The sequence below is a fragment of the Carcharhinus amblyrhynchos genome, chromosome 4, assembly GCF_965287045.1.
Source record: "Carcharhinus amblyrhynchos chromosome 4, sCarAmb.v2.hapA, whole genome shotgun sequence".
Lineage (NCBI taxonomy): Eukaryota > Metazoa > Chordata > Chondrichthyes > Carcharhiniformes > Carcharhinidae > Carcharhinus > Carcharhinus amblyrhynchos.
The window spans coordinates 48,711,149-48,732,029 of record NC_137327.1 but is presented as its reverse complement, the minus strand read 5'-3'; the positions used below and the strand labels follow the sequence as shown (position 1 = coordinate 48,732,029).

General features: G+C 44.7%; 1 protein-coding gene across 1 annotated transcript in view; it reads left to right on the top strand.

Annotated features, from left to right (window-relative positions):
* Positions 1-20,881, top strand: part of nlrc5 (NLR family, CARD domain containing 5) — a 171,937-nt gene that overhangs the window by 134,589 nt on the left and 16,467 nt on the right. The window contains exons 41-49 of the mRNA XM_080187115.1: positions 2,032-2,115; positions 3,337-3,426; positions 6,794-6,877; positions 8,803-8,886; positions 11,955-12,038; positions 13,482-13,565; positions 15,633-15,716; positions 16,402-16,485; positions 19,342-19,425. Coding sequence (XP_080043241.1) covers positions 2,032-2,115; positions 3,337-3,426; positions 6,794-6,877; positions 8,803-8,886; positions 11,955-12,038; positions 13,482-13,565; positions 15,633-15,716; positions 16,402-16,485; positions 19,342-19,425 — 762 coding nt within the window. The remainder of the gene's footprint in view (positions 1-2,031; positions 2,116-3,336; positions 3,427-6,793; positions 6,878-8,802; positions 8,887-11,954; positions 12,039-13,481; positions 13,566-15,632; positions 15,717-16,401; positions 16,486-19,341; positions 19,426-20,881) is intronic.

Below are 20,881 nucleotides of genomic sequence, written 5' to 3'. Positions count from 1 at the left end.
TGGAACACACCAAAGCGTGACTCTGGGGAGGTGGAGTTGCCTGCAGAGTGAGTCAGTATCCGATTATAGAGTTGTAACAATGGGTTACAGCTCTGGCACGTTGATTTTATCAGCTTTGATTTGAATGCAAATGAGACTCAGGACGGTTTCTATAACAGACAGCAACATTTGCTGATGATGACACTTCTTTGACCTTAGATCGCTTTGGGAGGTGATGAGATTGTGGCAGCTGTAGGTTCTGCTCTTTATGCCTGGGTGAATTGTGGTCTCTTCGTCATTTCCTTGACCTTTATCTTTACATTTCTTTTCATGGTTTTCTTCATATTAAGCACCTGCATTTTCACTGCTGAAATATAAACCTAGATCTCTTTCCAGCCACACCGACATATTTCCAACTGTGCTATTTTGAGCACCTCTGTCACTGCACAGCACACTTCTGTCAAATACCAATTTTTCATTCATCTTTCTAGCTGCCAAATGCCAATGATTTCTGCAAAGGACATTCCCCTCCCATACTCTCTAACTCTTTACCTTGGCTCAGTCAAGCTGGCTGTCAATGGCTTAAACCATTAGGTGAGTGCTTCCACTTTGTGATGCCTTCCCACTGTCTGCCTGCCCCAGTGGGGCTACTTGATGGGCCTTTCCTTTTGTTCTTCCGATTGGCATCCCCACATTTGTCAGCCACCCTTCACTCCTAATTGGTTAGCAGACAGGGAGGAGGCCGAGTAATTGGCTATCACCCTTGGAATTACACTGTCACCGAAATCATAGAATCCTACAGTGCAGAAAGAGGCCCTTTGGCCCATCAAGTCTGCACTGACCACAATCCCACTCAGGCCCTCCCCCCATATCCCTCTAACTTAAGCATCCTAGTACACGATGGGGCAATTTTAGCATGGCCAATCAACCTAACCCGCACATCTTTGGACTGTGGGAGGAAACCAGAGCACCTGGAGGAAACCCACGCAGACACGAGGAGAATGTGCAAACTCCACACAGATAGTGACCCAAGCTTGGAATCGAACCCAGGTCCCTGGAGGAGCTGTGAAGCAGCAGTGCTAACCACTGTGCTACCGTACCGTGGGTGAATATGTGGGTTCAAGACCCAGAAATGGCACCAACATCCAGTCCCCAACACCCAAAGGAAAATTTAATCCTACATAGCCATCATTGGCCAGTGGCTGCAGAATTTGTGGTTGGATGTTTGTTTGACTGTGGCAGAATTAGACCAGTTTTTCAGGAAATGTTGGCATCAGTTCAGCTCTGGACGATAATATTTTCATGCAGTGCTGGAGATGCTATTTTTCTGATGTAGGTTCATGATCATATTTAACTCTTAAAAATCCCTAACCACTCAGGTAGATGTATCACTTCTTGATAGCTTTGATACTTTCTGGACAATTTGACAGTTCCTTGACAATTCCAATGAGTTTGTGCATAAAAAGTTCATGATCATATTTAACTATAAAAATCCCAAACTCAGGTAGATGTAAAAAGTCAAGTCCACCATTTTGAAGATGAACAGGGGAGTTATCCTTGGCATTTTGGTCTTTATTTACCCACATCACTTAAATAGACCATCAGGTCATAAAAATGTTCAGGCAGTGTTTAAGATCATAAGAACATAAGAAATAGGAGCAGGAGTAGGCCATCCAGCCCTTCGAGCCTGCCCCGCCATTCAATAAGATCATGGCTGATCTGTCGTGTCTCAGTTCCACATTCCCGCCCTCTCCCCATAACCCTTAATCCCTTCTCTTATCAAAAACCCATCAACCCGCGTCTTAAAAATATTTAGCGAGGCAGCCTCCACCAGTTCAACGGGCAGAGAATTCCAGAGATTCACCACCCTTTGAGTGAAGAAGTTCCTCCTCAACTCCGTTCTAAACCGCCCCCCTTTTATCTTGAGGCTGTGCCCCCTAGTCCTACTGTCTTTTTTGAGCGGGATAGATCAGCTGATAGAGTTTATATACCTCTGTTCAAAGCTGAGATTTTGTTGCTCATAAAGTCTCTGTTCTTTTACTTTCATTTCAGCTTGTCTCAAAACGAACTCGGAGAGGAGGGAGCTTCTGAACTGGGGAGAATTTTACCAGGGTTGAAACAGTTGAAGAAGATCAAGTATGAATCTGTACTCAGATTAGTCTTTCTTTATCATTTGCAGCCTACAGTTAGGCTGAGATTTTTGTTCTTGAGTCAAGTGTGTAGAATCATATGATTTCCCAGCTGCGCAAACCTGACCTTTAACAATGTCCATTGGCAGATCGGATTTCCAGTCAGAGGATGGATAGGCTGCTGACTCCAGAAAAGTGCAGAGGCAGAAGGATCATGCCCCCTCCCCTACAGATTGCAATTCAGAGCAGCAGCAAACCCTCCCCCCCTCCCCCGTCACTTCCACAGTCACAATGCAGAGTGGCAGTGGGCCCCCCTCCTTCCCTCCACCAATCAGAGGCAGAGCAGCCATGGGTCTTGGGCTGCCCCAGCCAGCCCTCAGTCCCTGTAGGCCCTGCCACTGTACGTCCTGTCCCCTGTAGGCCCTCCCCACTCCAGGCTGCACCCCACATAGATTCCAATCCTTTCAGGCTACATCCCAGCACTGCCCGGTGGACACTGCCAAGGTGGCAGGCTGGCAATGCCAAGGTGCCAGGCTGCCGATGCCAGGCTGGCAATGCTCAAGAGGCACCCCCAGCCCTCGGCCTCCCCGTGGGGCCTCAAAGGCCCCCCCCCATTTTCCTGGCGAGGTCAACATGACTGTTCCTGTTCATGGGGAGCAGATATTTTCCTCTCTTGGGGAGGCCATAAAGGCAAGTGATGCGAAATGGGTGAGAGGCTGACGTGCCAGAAATCCAGTGCTGGTAAGGTTGTAAGAGCCGAGATATCGTGCACAATCCTGATTTTACCAGCTCACTGTGTCCGTTGATGGGCAGGGTGTGCCAGCAAGATCACAGCTATAAAGATTCTGAGGGGGCTTGGTACATTGGATGCTGAAAGTAAGTTTCCCCTCATGGGAGGCACCCAGAACTAGAGGCAGCATTTCAAAACAAAGGGTTTTCCATTGAAGACAGCGATGGGAAAGAATTTCTTCTTTTGGGGATCGGGATTTTTTTGGAATTCTATATCCCAGAAAGCAGTGCAGGTTGAGGAATCACATATATTCAAGGCTGAGTTAGGCAGATTCTTGATCCACAAGGGACCAAAGGTTATGGGGGACAGACAGTAAATTGAAGTTAAGGCCACTATCAGATTGGCCATGAATATATTGAATAGCAGGGCAGGCACAATGGGCCAAATGGCCTACACCTACTTCTGTTTCTTATAATCCTATGTTCTTTATTGTTTTAGCTTGTCTCGAATACCTACAGCCATTGGTTTGACTGGAACAAGTATTCTGGCCAAGGGACTCAGTACCTGCACGAGACTGGAAGAGATAAAGTGAGTGAAACACTGCCTTGTTTTTCCTACATGAGCCAGAGGATTTTCTGGGAACTTTGTCCAAGCGCTGATGGGAATTGATTGGAAAAATATAATGAAAATAACTTGGCTGCAAGAGCACACAACTGGGGTGAAAAGAATTGAGATAGAGTGTAAAAGAAAGAGATCAGGTGTGAAAAGGCCAGGAGATAGTGAAAGAGCACACAAGCTGATAGGAGATGGAAAAAGTTTAAAGTTTACCAAGTGTCACAAATAGGCTTACATTAACACTGCAGTGAAGTTATTGTGAAAATCCCTAGTCATCAACATCCAGCACCTGTTCAGGTACACCAAGGGAGAATTTAGCATGGCAAATGCAATTAATCAACACGTCTTTCACACTGTGGGAGGAAACCGGAGCACTTGGGAAAAACCCATGCAGATACAGGGAAAATGTGCAGACTCTGCACAGACAGTGACCCAAGCTGGGAATTGAACCCAGGTCCCTTGCTCTGTGAGGCATCAATACCAATCACTGTGCCACCATGCCGTCCTGTGATCAAAATTGACTGATCTTCCCCATGCATTAGTGATGATTGCCCTTCAAGAAGCCACAGTTAGTTTGCTATGAAATATTGCACTGGAACCCATAAAGAAAAGCTAGATAAATGGAGAATGGGCCAGAGAGATGCCACAACTGTACCATCTGGTCAGGAGAAAATGGGATCCAATGCCAGCCTGGCTCGATTCAAAATGAGAGTATAATTATTGTGGAAATCAATTCCAACAACCAATAGACCTGCCTGTACTTATTCCACAATGGACCAGTCCTCCCTTGCTACAATATAAAGGGAACTTGGTCCTTTTGCAAACTTTCAGATTCAACATTGAGTCCAGCAACTTCAGATCGTAACCACGGTTCACAATTGAATTTGCTGTTTCCCCTCCAGATCTGATGTTTGTGCCTTTATTTGGCCCATTACCACCTCCTTTTGCCTTGCACCATCATCCCTTTTGTTCTCTCCTCCCTTTCCCTGGCCCATTTAGCCACCCCCTCAACTCACACCCATATTTCTCCCAACCAGCTACATCTGTAACATTTTCCAGTTCTGATAGAAGATCAGAGGCATCAAATGTCAACTCTGTTTCCCACTCTGAACATGCGTAGCATATTTTGTACGTAATATATACATGACAGATTTAGCGAAAGCCATTAAATTTGTAGATGATGATCTTCAGAAAGACTTTGCTGATCTCTTTTTGAGGAACACAGAGCGTTAAAATGCAAGTACAGCCATTATGAAGGCAATTGGTATAGCAAAGGAATTGGAGTACAAGAACCGGGAAGTCTTGCTACAAGGTTTTGATGAGGCCGCATCCGGAATACTGTGCACAGTTGTGTTCTCCATATTTAAGGAAAGATGCACTTGCATTGGAAGGGGTTATAGCAAAGATTTGGCAGATTGATTCTTGGGATGAAGGCTTGTCTAAAGATGAGAGGCTGAGTAAATTGGGCCTGCAGTCTCTGGAGTTTAGAAGAATGAGAGGTGACCTGTTTGAAACAGGATCCTAAAGGGGGTTGACAGGGTCGACACTGAGAAGATAACTCATTTGGGGAATGTAGAACATGGGGGTACAATCTCAGGAATAAGGGGCTGACTATTTAGGACTAAGATGAGGAGAATTTTCTTCACTCAAAATGTTGTGAATCTCTGGAATTCTGTCCCCTAGAGGATTGTGGATGCTTCATCATTGAATGCATTTAATCCTGGGATAGACAAATTTTTGGTTTCTTAGGGAATTGAGGATAGGGAGAGCAGTGATGATTGTGTCAAAAGTTGAACAGGTTGGATGGGCCGAATGGTCACTGCTTCTATTTATTATAATCTGAATTTGCTCATTTTCTGATCTGTTGTTCTATCAACCACTGATTGTAAGACCCTTGGTGTTCTGAGGAGCATATGGGGGAAATGGCAAAGGGAGATAGAGAGTCTAATGTTTGTTGTAACACACCTAGTGATATGCAGGTTAGATGGATTGGCCATAGTAAATTGCTCTTTAGTGTCACAAGATGTGTTGGTTAGGGGGATTAGCAGCGTAAATCTGTGGGGTTACGGGGATAGGGCCTGGGTGGGATACTGTGTTTGGGAGTCAGTGCATTCGATGGGCCAAATAGCCACCTTCTGCACTGTAGGAATTCTATGAGTTTATGGTTCCACAGCAGAGGTCCCTCACCTCTCACAATGCTGCTATTATACTGTCTGTCCTGTGATTCAGTGTGTGTGTGTGTGTGTGTGTGTGTGTGTGTGTGTGTGTGTGTGTGTGTGTGTGTGTGTGTGTGTGTGTGTGTGTAATATGTTTCAGCTCTCTTTTCCATTGTGAGCCTACAGATTAAATATAATTCATGAGGGGCCCTGTGGTTTCTGCAGAACATAAATCACAAACCGAGTGCAGGCTGTGTAACCCACTTAGCCATCAACTTGTGGTTTCTGAGACCAAACCTTTATAAGGTTTCCTGAACAACTTTGCTTTGTTCTTTAGTACCTCCCAGCAAAGTGGCAGGATGTGTAGAGAAATGTAACACTATATTCTGCACCCTCTCTTTTCCTGCTCTACTGAGTACTCGATGAATGGTATGTTTTGTCTGTGAAAGAAACAATACTTTTCATTGAATCCCAGTGCATGTGACAATAATAAATCAAATCATTGATTACACTGATCTTTTACTGTAGCATAACTTAGGCAAACCACGATCGCTGGTGTCAGCACATCCCAAGTGCAATGGGCTAGTCTCGTCCCCGCCTGATCATTTTGGATCTTGTCTGATCAAGCCCAAGATGGGGCACAATATCTTGTCTTGTCGGTTTGGATCTGATTTGTCCCTTATGTGGGACCATGATTGGACTTCATTTGAATTGGCTTTTTTGATTAGAATTAAAGTACCGACAGGTACCAAAAACAGGACTTGCGTTTATACAGTGCTTTTCACATACAGTGCAGGCCTCAAACACACTTTATAACCAGTGAAGTACTTTTGAAGTATAGTCATTGTTGTGATGTGAGAAACAGTATGTCAGCATGCACACAGCAAACTCTCACAGATAGCAAGGTGTTTGTGACTGGATAATCTGTTTAAGTGATGTTGATTGAGGGATAAATATTGGCCAGGACACTGGGGATAACTTCCCTTCTTTAAAGAATGCTCTGGGATCTTTCACATCCACCTGAGCAAGCAGTTAGTTTAATATTCCATGCAAAAATCAGCAGCTCTGACAGTGTTGCACTCCACTCTTTAATTAAAATGCACCAACGCAGTTGTAATGTGTGCCAAATGAAGGAGTGACATGAGAAAGATTAATGCCTGTCCGTTCTCTTCCGTCTTGTGCAGCTTGGATTCCCTGATGTTGAAGGATAGTGGTGCACAGCTGTTAGCTGAAGGAATACCTGGAATGACGTGTCTGAAGAAATTAAAGTGAGTTCTCAGTATTGTCCTCAAGTTTGAACAAACATCAAGTTGAGGTGGGTCGGAAAGGTGAAGCGATCTCTGGTGTCAGTAACATCAATAGGAAATTTCATTGGCTGTGAGTTCTGCACCCAAATTCTTGATGTATGAATCACGAGAGTAGATCTTCAACTTATCCCCTGAACTGGCATTTCCCTTTGACAGCCCATTACAGAAACCACTGTCTAAACTAGCATTCCCAATCGACTTATGCTATGACTCATCATTCATTCCCTCCCCCTGCAGTATAAATATCTCCCACTTTCTATGCCTTTTACCTTTGACAAAGGGTTACCTGGACTCAAACCGTCAGCTCTTTTCTCTCCTTACAGATGCTGCCAGACCTGCTGAGATTTTCCAGCATTTTCTCTTTTGATTGCCAACAAACTGCCCATTACTGAAACCACCATCTAAACTGGCGTGGGTAATTAACTGCCCATTACTGAAACCACTGTCTAAACTGGCGTGGGTAATTAACTGCCCATTACTGAAACCACCATCTAAACTGGCGTGGGTAATTAACTGCCCATTACAGAAACCACCGTCTCCATTGACACTGTCAATTGATGGCCCATTATAGGAACCACCACGTGAACTTGGTGATGAGCTGCCCATTACTGAAACCACCTGCTTTGTAAGTTAGGTGGTTTCAGTGATAGGCAGACAATCCATATCATGCTGGGCAGCAAGTGGAAAATCTATCTCATTACACCAAAGACCATCACATGAACACCAGCTCTCTGCCTTTCCTCTCAGCCCTGTGAAAACTTTACATTGGAACTATTTATCCACTCCAATTCTAGAAGTTGTGTTGGATTCTGCTTCCATTTCTGTTATTGATTGGAATTCTGCACACGAGCAAATGTTCCTAACCTCTCTCTTTACTGATATTTTTAAATCTATGATGATAGCTACCAGCTCACCCCCAAACTGTGGATATAGACCAGTGGAAAAATTACCACCCAGTTACTCTTCAATTTCTGTCACCTGCAATATAATATAAATTTATATTTTGCACATATATGTTTATATATACTTGGAATCTAGTGAAATTCCCATTCATGCCCTGTCATCTAAGTGACAATTTTCTGTTAAGGAATGAAACAAATCGACCCGGAGTTTCAGTGAGCCTGGAATCCTAAATTGATAGGAGACGTAACAAACTGTGTACATAGAATACCACCTGCAGTTCCATTGCTGCTGGCTTTAGTTATAGCTCAATGGCAACACACCAAGTGCACAAGTCTGAATGGTCCCACTCTTGCCTCTTGAAGAGATAATCTAACTAGTGTTTCAGTGCAGCTTTGTGTGAGCATTACACGGTCACAGTGTCTGGGGTTGTGTCTGCTCTCTCTGATGTAATAGATCCTATGTCACTATAAGTGGTGAATTCTGGTGTCTCGGTGTCCAACAGCACAGTGAGTGACTGTTTCATTTGCCTCTATCTCAATGCTGTTTGTGGTCTCTGGAGCCCCCCAGTGGCCAGGAAGGGCAATCATTGCCAGAAACCAAGATGCAAACTGAGCACCAATATTCCCAGCTTGAGGTACCTGGATGGGAGGATGCAGAAAGGGAAGGAGATTGTAAAAGAAGAAAAAAGGAGCAGTGATCATAAAGATCTGCATCAACATAAGGCAAAATGAAACACAGTTAGCAACGCCCCCCCCCCAATCCTGTCCCATTGTGTTTTTAACAATGTACAGTCAGGCAGGCCAACCAGTTGGTGATGTGGCATTGAATTGGGGTTAACAAGAAAACTTGAAGGAATCTTGCTCAGAATCTCAAACATTTTTCTCCTGTGTCTTCTCCACATCTCCAAATTTATTTTGGTGGCAGGTGAGAATGGCCTCAGTAGTTATTGAAATCATTAAAACCATCTCCTCTTCTTCCTTCAGTTTGAGGTGTAACTCCATTGGTTGTAAAGGGGCAGCAGATCTTGCAAATGGACTGAAATATAGCACTGCGATTGTAGAAATAGAGTAAGTATACCTCTACATTGATGTATCTGATTCCACCACATGTATAACTCCGTATATGCTAATATATTTCATTGAAGAAGGTTTGTGTCTATCTAGCATCTTCAGAAACACTTCTTGATACTTTGCATGCAGCTGATTACTGTGAATGAATCGTGCTTCAGAGAACTGACCACAGAATCTAGGCTGACAATCCGATTCAGTCTGAGGGTCAGTTTCACTCTTGGAAGTGCCGCCTTTTGGATGAGGCCCATCTGCCCTCTGCTTTGAACGTAAAATATTTCACATCACTATTCCAAAGAAAAGCTGGGGAATTTTCTTTGGTGTCCTAACCCAATAACTATCCCTCACCCAGCCTGGCTGAAAGCTGCTTGTTAGCAGATTGCCGTTTGTGGAATCTTGCTGTACATAAATTGATAGTTTCCTACATTACAGCAGTGACTAAACTTCAAAATGTCTCACTGACTGATGAGTACTTTTAAGTGTTTGAAAAATGGTGCTATATAAATGCAAGTTCATTTTGTAAAATTTGAAGCCCAGTGACAGTTTGGTAGCCAATGAAAGGAGTTTTTTTCACAAGCACAACACCGCTCCCTCCCACCACCCCCCCCCCTCCCCCCACTGAACAATTTGTTGCTGTGTTCTGGTGAACTAAAGGGGCAAATTATCCTGTTCTTGCACCCAGGGTTAAAATGGGGATCGGGGTAAACTCCTAAGGGAACTGACCAACTGTGTAAATTAATGGAAAAAATACAGAATGTTTCTTTGGTGGAGGTTGCTCCCTGGTGTCTCCTTAGACCAGCCACAAGGAAGCATGGTGAGGACTGGGTGGCATGGTGGCACAGTGGTTACCACTGCTGCCTCACAGTGCCAGGGACCTGGGTTCAATTCCTGGCTTGGGTCACTGTCTGTGCAGAGTCTGCACGTTCTCCCCATGGCTGCGTGGGTTTCCTCTGGGTACTCCAGTTTCCTCCCACAGTCCAAAGATATGCGGGCTGGGTAGATTGGCTATGCTAAATTATCACTTAGTATCAGGGGGACTAACTAGGTAAATGCTTGGGGTTATGGGGATAGGGCCTGGGTGGGATTGTGATCAGTGCAGACTCGATGGGCCGAACGGTCTCCTCCTGAACTGTCGGGATTCTATAACTGGCAGGCAGGCTGTGCAGCAACTTCTGATTTGGAAACAGTTGGAAGATGAAGATCATTAAAAACAGAAAGAAACCGCCTGCCTATTGGCACAAAATAAAAATATTCCCTGTGGGCCTCCCTTGTTGTGTTTTTAATCAGCAGTCCCAGCATGTTAGATCGTGCCTGTCATGGTGTTTGTGAGAGCATGAATGTTTCTGGATTGAGATTAAAGAAAGGTAAACACTGTTCCCACAGTATTTTCCAGTTGAGACATAAATAATGAAGGAAAATAGTGAGGCATAACAACTTAAGCTATTGCGCCCTCAGCTGGTGATGTTGTGGTATTATCACTGGGTGGTGATCCAGAAACTCCGAGTATTGCTCTGGGGCCTCTGGTTTGGGTCCCACCGTGGCTAATGGTAAAATTTGAATTCAGTAAAAAAGAATGTGAAATTAAAAGTCTAATGATGACTATGCCTATAGTCGTAAGACCTGCCATCTGGTTCACTAAGGAATTCTGCTCTCCTTGTCTGGCCTACATGTGACTCCAGGTTCTCAGAAACGTGCTCTTAATGCTCTTGCAAGTCACTCAGTTCAAGGTCAATTAGGGATGGGCAATAAATGAACAAAAGAAAAGCATCTCCTTATTGGAACTTGATCTGGTCTTTTCTGTGTAACTGCTTTATGAATATTTAAGAAAAGAAGACACCAGTAGATTGTTACTTATTTGATGCAATGTGATGGGGTGAGCATGTGTGCTGAAGAATAGGAGTCTCTGACTGGAATTGTGCCCCCCTCACCAGCCACTGTATTGCTGCAGATTGAACAGAATTGGCCCACTCCTGATTGCTGGAAGAGAGAATGGTTGTTAAAATGTAAAGAGAAACAAATGAAAAGCGATGCCAAATAGAAATGGTCCAAGACAGTTTCTTGGTGACAGGGTGAAATTCTCCAGCTGTTCACTCCGGTGGGATTTTCCAGTCCCGCTGCAGTTATGGAGATTTAGCTGAGTGCCAAATTCTCCATCCTTGCCTGCAGCAGTGGGCAGCAGGGTGTGGTGGCTGGAAAATTCCAGCAATGTCTTACTGAAACCCTGCAGTGCGGAAGGAGGCCATTCAACCCATCAAGTCTGCACCGCCAACAATCCCACCCAGGCCCTATCCCCGCAACCTCACATATTTGCCCTGCTAATGCCTCTAACCTATGCATCCCGGACACTAAGGGGTAATCTAGCATAGCCAATCCACCTAACCTGCACATCTTTGGACTGTGGGAGGAAACTGGAGCACCTAGAGGAAATCCACAGAGACACGGGGAGAATGTGCAAACTCCACACAGATAATGACCAAGCCAGGAATCAAATCCTGGAGTCGTGAGGTAGCAGCGCTGACCACCGTGCCACCATGCCCGCACATTGATTGGTTGAAGTGCAATTCTTTCCTTAGCTTGACAACTTGCAACTCCATCATTCTTTCCGAGGGTTTAAGGATGAACAATCCGGATATAAATTGAGAAAAGGCTCATTTTTGTTATACAGTTTGATTGTAGCCTCTGGTCTTTCACACAAGCAGACTGATATCTACAATCAAGCCATTAACACATTTGTATATAATTCCAATAGCTGCTCTCTGCAGTAGGTTTGGTAACCTGGAGAAATACTCTAGCTCAAAAATCAGAGATATTTCACATAACTCTGAGAGGTTTGCTTCTAACATCACAAAACACACTGTCACTCTGTGGCATGGAGTAAATTAATTCAGCCTTGTGTGGTAGAACATCACTGGTGTCAAATGTACAACTTACTCAAAATAGATCAAGTCAAAGTAGAAATGTGCAATGTATTATTTGATAATTTTGTTCTGCTGTGATGAGACAAATTAAATGAGAGCAGTGTCTTACTTATAAACTGCAAATTAAATGTGTCGTGTGTTCCTATTCAGCTTAAATGGAAACTGTATCGAGGATGTGGGAGCTGTGAGCCTTGCTGATGCGCTGCCCAATATGAAAAGTTTGAAAATACTGAAGTAAGTGCCTGTTTTGATTGTAAATACATATTTTCCCAAGGGCTTGTCCAGAGGGTCAGCTGATAGAAGGTCAGCGGGTACAGGGTCGGCTGATACAGCTTCTGCACTGTATGGTAACAAGCCATTGAAACCAGGATGGCCCCTAGTTCATCCCTCAGTCAGTGCTGATTTCACTTAACAACAACAATCTATATTTATGTACTAGCCTTAGCATTATAAAATTTCCCAGGTGTGCTTCACAGGAGCATTATACAACAAAATATGCTACTGTAGAAGTGTTATGTTTCCAAAGGCTGGTAACCAAGGACTTACCACAAATAATAGTTTATTTACCCAGTCTGAGCAGCTCTTACAGGCTGGTACAATGCCCGCACTCAGGGGAGAACTCCCACAGGAGGACCTGCCCATTATCCCTACTCCCACGCCCCAGTCACCCAGCCAGTTTCTGGGTCAATCAACTCCGTGAGCATCAACTTTAGCTAGCAGTCACTTCTGAGGGAATTTATTAAACTGCATCTGCAACTCCACACAAATATCGCCATTGATATTCCCCTGTCCACCACTGCAGTCCCCTCTTCAAAACATTCAAGCAACTGTGTCATGCTTGATCTACCCTTTACAAATCCATTTACAAATGGGTCTCTGATTAGCTAAAAATGTTCAAGATGTTCAGTCACTCTGTCCTAGTAATTTGCTGACAATAGACATTAGGTTAAGTAGACTATATGGGCAGCACAGTGGTTAGTACTACTGCCTCACAGCTCCAGGAACCTGGATTCGATTCCTGGTTTGGGTCACTGTGTGGAGTCTGCACATTCTCCCGTGTCTGGATGGGTTTCCTCCAGGTGTTCCAGTTTCCTCCCCACTTCAAAGATGTGCGAGCCAGGTTGATTGGCCATGGTAAATTGCCCCTTAGGGTCCTGGGATGTGTAGGTTAGAGGGATTAGCAGAGCAAATGTGTGGAGTTACAAGAATAGGGCCTGGGTAGGATTGTTGTCAGTGCATACTCAGTGGGCCGAATGGCCTCCTTCTGCACTGTAGGGATTTTATGATAATTCCTATCATTCTGTCTGTCACCTTTCTTAAATTGGACAGTAATATTTGAAATAAGATGACCAAAGACAAACATTACATAACCCCATGGAGAGTGGAATTTGACAAAGTATCAATCAACAATGGATTCTATTTATAATAATCTACTCTTACATGTGTTAGAATGGACAGTCAATCCTGAGCTTCTAGTGCAGAGTTTCTGGTGTTGGTAATTAATGTTAGGCTTGTTTTCTGTACTTTCATCTGATGACAGATAGTTTTAACAGACTCTTTTGAAAAGTACAGGTTATTCCGAGGTGATTAGTGAGATATTCAATTAGTGAGATATATGGCTTCAGAATTTGGTACATTTCAAAGTGTTTTGCAACTTTTTTGTGTTTTTACCATTAGCTTGACACAGAACAACATCACAGCAGCTGGTGGAGAGAGTCTGGCACACGCTCTCGCTCAGTGCCCGTCGGTGGAAGAGATTCAGTGAGTGCTGTGTCTTGTTACAAAAGCAAAATACTGTGTAGTAAAAATCTGAAGAACATGCTGGAACTACTCAGTTGGTCAGGTAGCATCTGCGAAAAGAGAAAAACAGAGTTAATGGCCAAGGCCACCGGAGAATTCTGTTCTGTAAGTCTTGCCCAACCCCATTCCGGGGCAGACGAGGCGATAAAATTCCGGCCAGTGTTTCAGTTCGATGTCCTTTTGTCAGAGCTCATCAGCCTGAAAAATTAGCTATGTATTGTCATGTTGATTGGTCAGATTTACAGTTTGAAATAATATCATTTACTTGAGTTAAGAGTTAATGCTGAGAGCAGCTCACTTTTGTGATGTATCAAAAACCTGCAAACTAGTTATCTTTGGAATTTTATGTTTGAAAAAAGGGTAGTTTTTCATCCAAACTGACTCCTAGCTGTTGTCAGTTCCAGTCTCAGACTGTGTTCGATTTGCCTGTATAGCCTCATGTGCTTAAATCTTCATAGTACCATGTGCAGACTGAGTGAGATGTGGGAAGAGTGTTAGTGAAGCAACAAGGAAATTGTGTGTGTGAAATTTACAGAGATTTGAAGCAGGTATATGAAAATGGATGGGGCGGTGGGGGAGTGGGTAATTTCAGAAAGCGAATGAAGCAGCCTTTACATAATTTGAAGGGGATTAAAGTGGTTGAAAAACTCAGATGAAAGGGGATTCTTATAGCGAGACAGAGCTGATCTCAGGAATTGATCTCCTCCTGCAATGGTTGCTGTCATTGAGAGGGTGATGTTTATACAAGGAGGGTACCCTCTGTGCCACCATCCTGCCCCATCTCAGTGACTGTTGAGGTGCAGCTGAATTTCAGGCTCCAGCTGTCGTTGGGTGAATGGTAGTAGGTGCATTGCTCTTTCAGAGAGCTGGCCCAGACTGGCTGAATGGCCTCCTTCTGTGCTGTAACCATTTCATGGAAGTGCCCAGTGGCTGCAGGTATCCATTGCAGCATCTGCATCTTTGCTGTCCAAAACCTCAAAAGACAGGTAGTTATGCCAGAGCCTTTAGGAATGAGCTGGTGCCATCTTGGTGGGTTGCATTTGCCATGTGCTTTCTTTCATTGTTCATTCCACCTAAAGCATGGCACACCCTGTGGTCAGAGGGCTTCTGCAGACCTGTCCAGACAAATCAGGCATTCCCATCAGCTCTGTTGTGGAGAGATTAGGGAGGGAACCAGTTGAAAGAGACTTCCTCCACCAGCAGTGTCAAAGTGAAGTACTTCCACTTCTGTCTGCAGATATGTTGGTGCTGATATGGGGGCTCGGAGCCCCCATATCACAGGCTGAATTGCCTCCTCCAGACGAACTGCGAGGATCCCAACTGGGTCCACCAGTAAAAGGAACTGAAAGCAAAAGCAATAACTAACAATGTGTACAAATGGTCATGAAAGCCTAACACAGTACCAGCAAGGAACCTGAGAATGAAATCTTTAAAATCTGTCCATTTTGAACTGTGTTCAAAACAGCTGTCCTTTAAGCCAGCAACAACATCAAAAGAAACCAGAAATCCAAAATCATTTCCACACTTCCGGCACCTATAGTGAATTCTTACCCATGCTGCAAGTATGAATGGGAATGTTGTAGCAGTGATTTTCTGAAAGTCCACCCTGTAATTTTTACTCACCATCTTTGCTGGCAATGTCATTTCTCAAAGTCACCCTGCAATCGGTGCCAGTTCCAACCTGATGTTTCCTTTTCCCGATACGTGGTTCAAAGGGGCCCCAAAACACAAACCATTATTTCACTTCACTCTGCAAATCAGCATTCTCCTAATTTCAGATTTGTGATTTTTCTTTAACATTTTTTGCATTCCTCCTGTTCAGAAATGGAACTTGAATCAAAAATGGAAATTCCTTTCCCTATTCTGGCTCCAACCTGAAGAGTTTTCAGCCCAAATATTTTCCAGCATATTCTTTTAACCCTGGTGTTGTCACCTGCGCTTGACGCAACGACTCACTGTGTTCTCATGAGGTTTATTGAATACTGATATCAATTGTTTTCACTCTGTCCATTCAATGTAAACATGTAGTTTATCTACGAACAAGATCGGTGATCTAACTGCAAGGAAGTTGGCTGAAGCCCTGCCAAAGCTGCCCTGCTTAAAGGTTTTGAAGTAAGTGCTACCTGATGTCCATGTGTATGTGATTGTAGTGTATTCATGTCTGCATGCAGTGTGTAACGTGTCAGTGTCTGCTTGTGTGTGTGCAGTGTGTGCAATGTCTGTGTAATGTATGTTGTGTATGCATGTGCAATATGTGTGGTGTGTGTAGAGTGGAGGGTGCATTTGTTATGTGGAGTGTGTGCAGTGTGCATGTGTGTAGTGTGCATATGTAGGGTGAGTATACAGTGCATGTGTGCATGTGCAGGGTGCATGTCACATGTGTGCATGTGAAGGGTGCGTGTGTAATGTGTGCGTACAGTGCATGTGTATGTGTGTATCTGTGCTGTGACAGTGTTTATCATTATACTTGGGGTAATCTATTATCAGTCAGATGAGAATGTTTTATTGCTCCACTCTTCTAAAATTCATGCTGATTAAAGAAAATGTCAATGATCTACAGAGGGGATTGGAGTCAGTCTGTGATTTTAAACCAAAACCATCCACGGGGACCTGATAGGATGGAGTGCAGTTCTAGTTTTATACATTGGAAATGGAGAGGAAGATCAGGGGAAATTAATCTGCTGCCTGTTCCTGTGGGGTCCCCACCTGCAGTTAGATTAAAATAACCAATGTGGTTTATTCTCTAAAACACAACTGGAGCAAATAATAATCCACATTTGTCTGCCTCTCTGTTCAGTCTTCATTCCAGTGAGCTCACTGCCAATGGTGGAGGGAGCCTCGCACAGGGTCTCAGGCTGTGCCCAAGTATCGAAGTGATAAGGTGAGGGAAACTCGAGCATTCCGTCTTCTGCTAATAGCAGCAAACAGCAAAGTCTGAACTGACAGTTATCACGTGAATGATAAGATTAGTTCTGATGAAGAGCTTGTTTTAAGGTTGCTGTCAGTTGTCTTTTTGTTTGTAAAGGAGCCTTGAACACGAAATGCTGCAGATTCTTTAATACATCGGTCAATGAGGCAGTGATTACTCTGTTAAAAGTGTAAGCAGATTGACGCAAGCGCAGTGGCCTCTGGATTGCTGGCCAGCCCCATGACCCCGCAACACCAGCTCGATGCCCCCCGCCCAGCACACACACACACACACACACAGTCCAATTGTAGGTCTCCTGTCAACCCACCGACCCCTCCGTAATGTAAATCCTTCCCTGCAGCCCCGACTCCCCCAGCAGGCTGCACCCCCACCCCAATGGCCACCTCCAATTGCTGGTCTTCCTCCCTCACTGATCATGCCTGCAGAGTGGCAGCGGGCCCCCCCCCCCCCATCCCCACCAACTGCCCCTATTAGGCCCCATATTTTGGCACTGCCTGATGCCCAGTGGTCAGTGTCAAAGTGCTCCTGGGCATTGGCACTTTGCCCCTTGAGCACTGCCAGGGCACCCATGCCTGGGGGTGCCAACCCAGTGCCTGACCCTCGGTGGGGGGAGGCTCGATTGTCCAGCAGGGTCAGGCTGTCAGTTCCCCAAATGGGGAAGTATAGCAAACCCCGGTGGAGTGAAATACTCATGACAGAGTGGGGTGGGAGGTTAGTGGGCTCAGAGACTTCAGTCCCAGACACACTAATGATATTTCAATGAAATGGAAATCATCCCTGTATATCTAATGCAGCTCCCCGCTGATTTCCAGCACAGAACTGACAGTGCTGGAAAACCGGTGCTGAGAGACATGTTCAGGGCTGGACACCCAGCGCGAATCTCTCGGCCCGCTGCACTAAAAAAAATTATCCCTGAGATTCTCCACCTCTTGCCGGTGACGTGACAGTGGCGGGAACCTAATTTAAATGCATTGAAATAAATTTAAATGTATTCAATGGATTTCTCCATCATTTGTTCCCCCACCCATGGGGGGATTACCCCTGTCCATAAGGCCATAAGAAATAGGACCAGGAGTAGGCTGTTGGGCCCCTTGAGCCTCCTCTGCCATTCAATTCAATCATGGCTGATCCAACACATTCCTCTTGCCCACTTTCCTGCCCTCTCCCTGTGTTGGCAAAGTTTACAACAGCAATGGAAACTCAGGAGGCAATCGAGAGGAACTCACCAGTGCACAAGGGTAACTGTAGCTACCGGTGGAAGAGGGACATGTGCTGACATCCTGGCACAATCCCCTGGCACTGCCGCCAGTCCGGCTGGGCTGGGCAGGGGGGGTACATTGCCACATTGCTTGTGATGGGATGAAGGTGGCAGACGGGTGCAGAGTTGTCCAGTTGCTTGTGGATTGTGCACAGAGAGTCTGAGAATCTGGAGGGAAAACTCAGCAGTGCAGCTGGAGAGCTACATGCCAGTTTCCACACCCTAGCCAGCATTCTGTGCGCTGAACATAAGAATCTACTCATTGTTACAATCCCCAGAGAATTCAATAACCTGAAAGGAAAGGAATCACAAACAACTCCAACAAAAAGAACCTACAGCCAAGATTCCACTTCTTGAAACTTTTCCTGTAAGTCAAACCTAAAATCAACATAACATTAAGCAAGATCAATGTTATCTCACTTGAAAAGATGAGTCTCATTCTAGAAAGCCAATGCAACAAAGAAATACCTCACAAAATTCCAGGCACTCACATCACTCAACATGTGCAATCTCACAGTCTTTCCAATTTGGACTCCAGCACATCAGATCTCTCACTTTTCTCGCTCAATGAACTTGGCCCTTGGGTCGCTTTCCCCAGTATTCTATCCAAGGGCGCTGAGTACAATGACCAATTATGCATCCACAAACTCTCTCTTACTCAGGTCACATCCAGGTCTGATGGCTTAACTATCCAGAATTCCTTTAACTGACCAACATACGAGGTTCATGGTCTGATCCTCTGATGTAACACTCAGTTCTTCAGCATGCTTGAGCTAATCATGCCACTTTTAGGATTCAGCCTCTTTTAGCTCACTCATACATTGCCTAACCAAGAGCTTCTTAAGTAATTTTCTTCTTACTGCCAAATAAAAAACTGATCTTTCTGTAGAGAGCTTTGCTTGCTTCTCCTTACACAAATTCTGTGTCCTGCACAATAACAGGCTGAAGTAAGAGTATCCACTCACCACCCAGTTAGTTTTAATTAGCCTTTTTTTCACTTTCATTCGCATTGGAACCTCAGCCAAAGTCCAGCTTTTCAGAAATGTTACCATAACCAGGAAATCCAATTACCCCCGCCTTCCAAAATGATCTTAACCTCATTTTGGATTTAATGATTTACCTCACAAATAAAAAACCTGCCAAGTACAGAGTTTGTCGCGACAGGCAAGCTCTTTCTGTCTTCTAGTAATCGAGAGGGTGCTGCCACTTCAGAGTCTGGAACTGTTGGGCGTCCCCATGACTTCAAATTAATATTTCAAATGGAAACATTTGCCCAGAACTCTCTGCGCATTTGGAATTTATCAGACTTCTGGGCACCAAGAATATTCCGGTTTCCCCTGCCTCTCCCCTGCAACCACAAATATCTCACAAAAGGCCTAACTATTAAACAGTCAATTCTATGAATAGCCACAGAGGCTTCTAGAAGCCCCTGAGCCAGTTCAATGTCATGCAGCAGAAGAAGGGGAGACCCTATGATTATGCTGTGTACTCATACTAATCATGAAATGCTATGTACTCATACTAATCGCACATTTTCTTATCCCCTGCAGTTTACCTGAAAATAGCATTGGAAACAAAGGAGTGACGGAGCTCGCAATGGCACTACCAGAAATGACATCTTTAAAAAAGCTGGAGTAAGTGCCTCATATTCAGTGTGCTGAAGACTGAGTGAGAAACCTCAGGCTGGTGACGCCGGGCTTTTAAATGAAACTTCCTCTCTGCACTTTCATTTTTATTCTGCTATCCAGATTTCCCCCAAAAAGTGTTGAAACGATTAGATACAGAAATTCCCACATGCATTTGATTTCTTTGTTTGTGAAGCTCCAAAGGTTTATGAACTACCTTCACACAAAAGGGCAGTGGAAATCTTCGAGCTGTGTCTCGCCGATGTGATTAAGGCTCAGTATCAACTGAAAAGTTCAAAGTGAATTTCTAGATAGATGTTGCTATTGGATATGGAGTCGGGGGCTGGAATTTCCCCGTACCACCTGCCATGGGAATCATGTGGGACACAGATCTTGCAATGATCCGCTGATCTCAGGTGGGATTTTCCAGTCTTGGTGGGGGCGGGGAGGGGGGAGCACAGCTGGAAAATCTCGCTCAGGATGTGTAACTGGAATTACCATATAGACCAGTCAGAACAGGTTCAAAGGGTTTTTTCAGTTTATTTATTCGTGTCACAGGTAGGCTTACATTAACGCTGCAATGAAGTTACAGTGAAAATCCCCCAGTTGCCACACTCCGGCATCTGTTCAGGTACACTGAGGGAGAATTTGGCATGGCCAACGCGCCTAATCCACACGTCTTTTGGACTGTGGGAAGAAACGGGAGCACCCAGAGGAAACCCACACAGACACGGGGAGAACATGCAGATTCCACACAGTGACCCAAGCTGGGAATCGAACCTAGGTCCCAGGCATTGTGAGGCAGCAGTGCTAACCACTGTGCTACCATGCTGGGTTGAGTGGCTTATCCCAATGTTCCTTTTTCTGCCTCACAATGAGAGCTTATCAACAACTACACCAGGACTGTGATAGGATCGCATTAATCAGAAATCGGAATCACTTTACATTCAGTAAATGTCCACCATCAACATACTGTTCTACATACCTTGCTGACCAATGGAGAAGACATTTAGCTCAATTTTGGGAGCTGGTGATCTTATGACTCTGTTCTCTCCCTCGGCTATCACTCACTCACCACACTTCATACCTCTCCCTCTCCCAGTCCCCAGTATAAAACCAGCTCTTTCATGATGAATTCCTCAGAAACCAGGTGGATCAAGCTCACAAAATGAGGTTGGAATTGTTTGTTCTGGAGGTTTTGTGGTGCCAGAGGATTTGCAGGCCCCGATCCTCTGCACACGGTGAGCCCCCTTGTTTCAGCCACATTACCTGTCATGCAGTGAGACGCTGTATCTTACGAGGGTGGGAGGACAGAGTATGTGCAAGGGTCACCAGCCTGTCATTCCCCCTTGTGACATTGCCAGAGGTAAGGGGGCATGGAGTTGGGGGTAGGGTGTTAGCGTGGATAGAGGATTGGTTGTCAAATAGGAGGCAGAGAGTGGGGGTCAATGGGTGCTATTTGGAT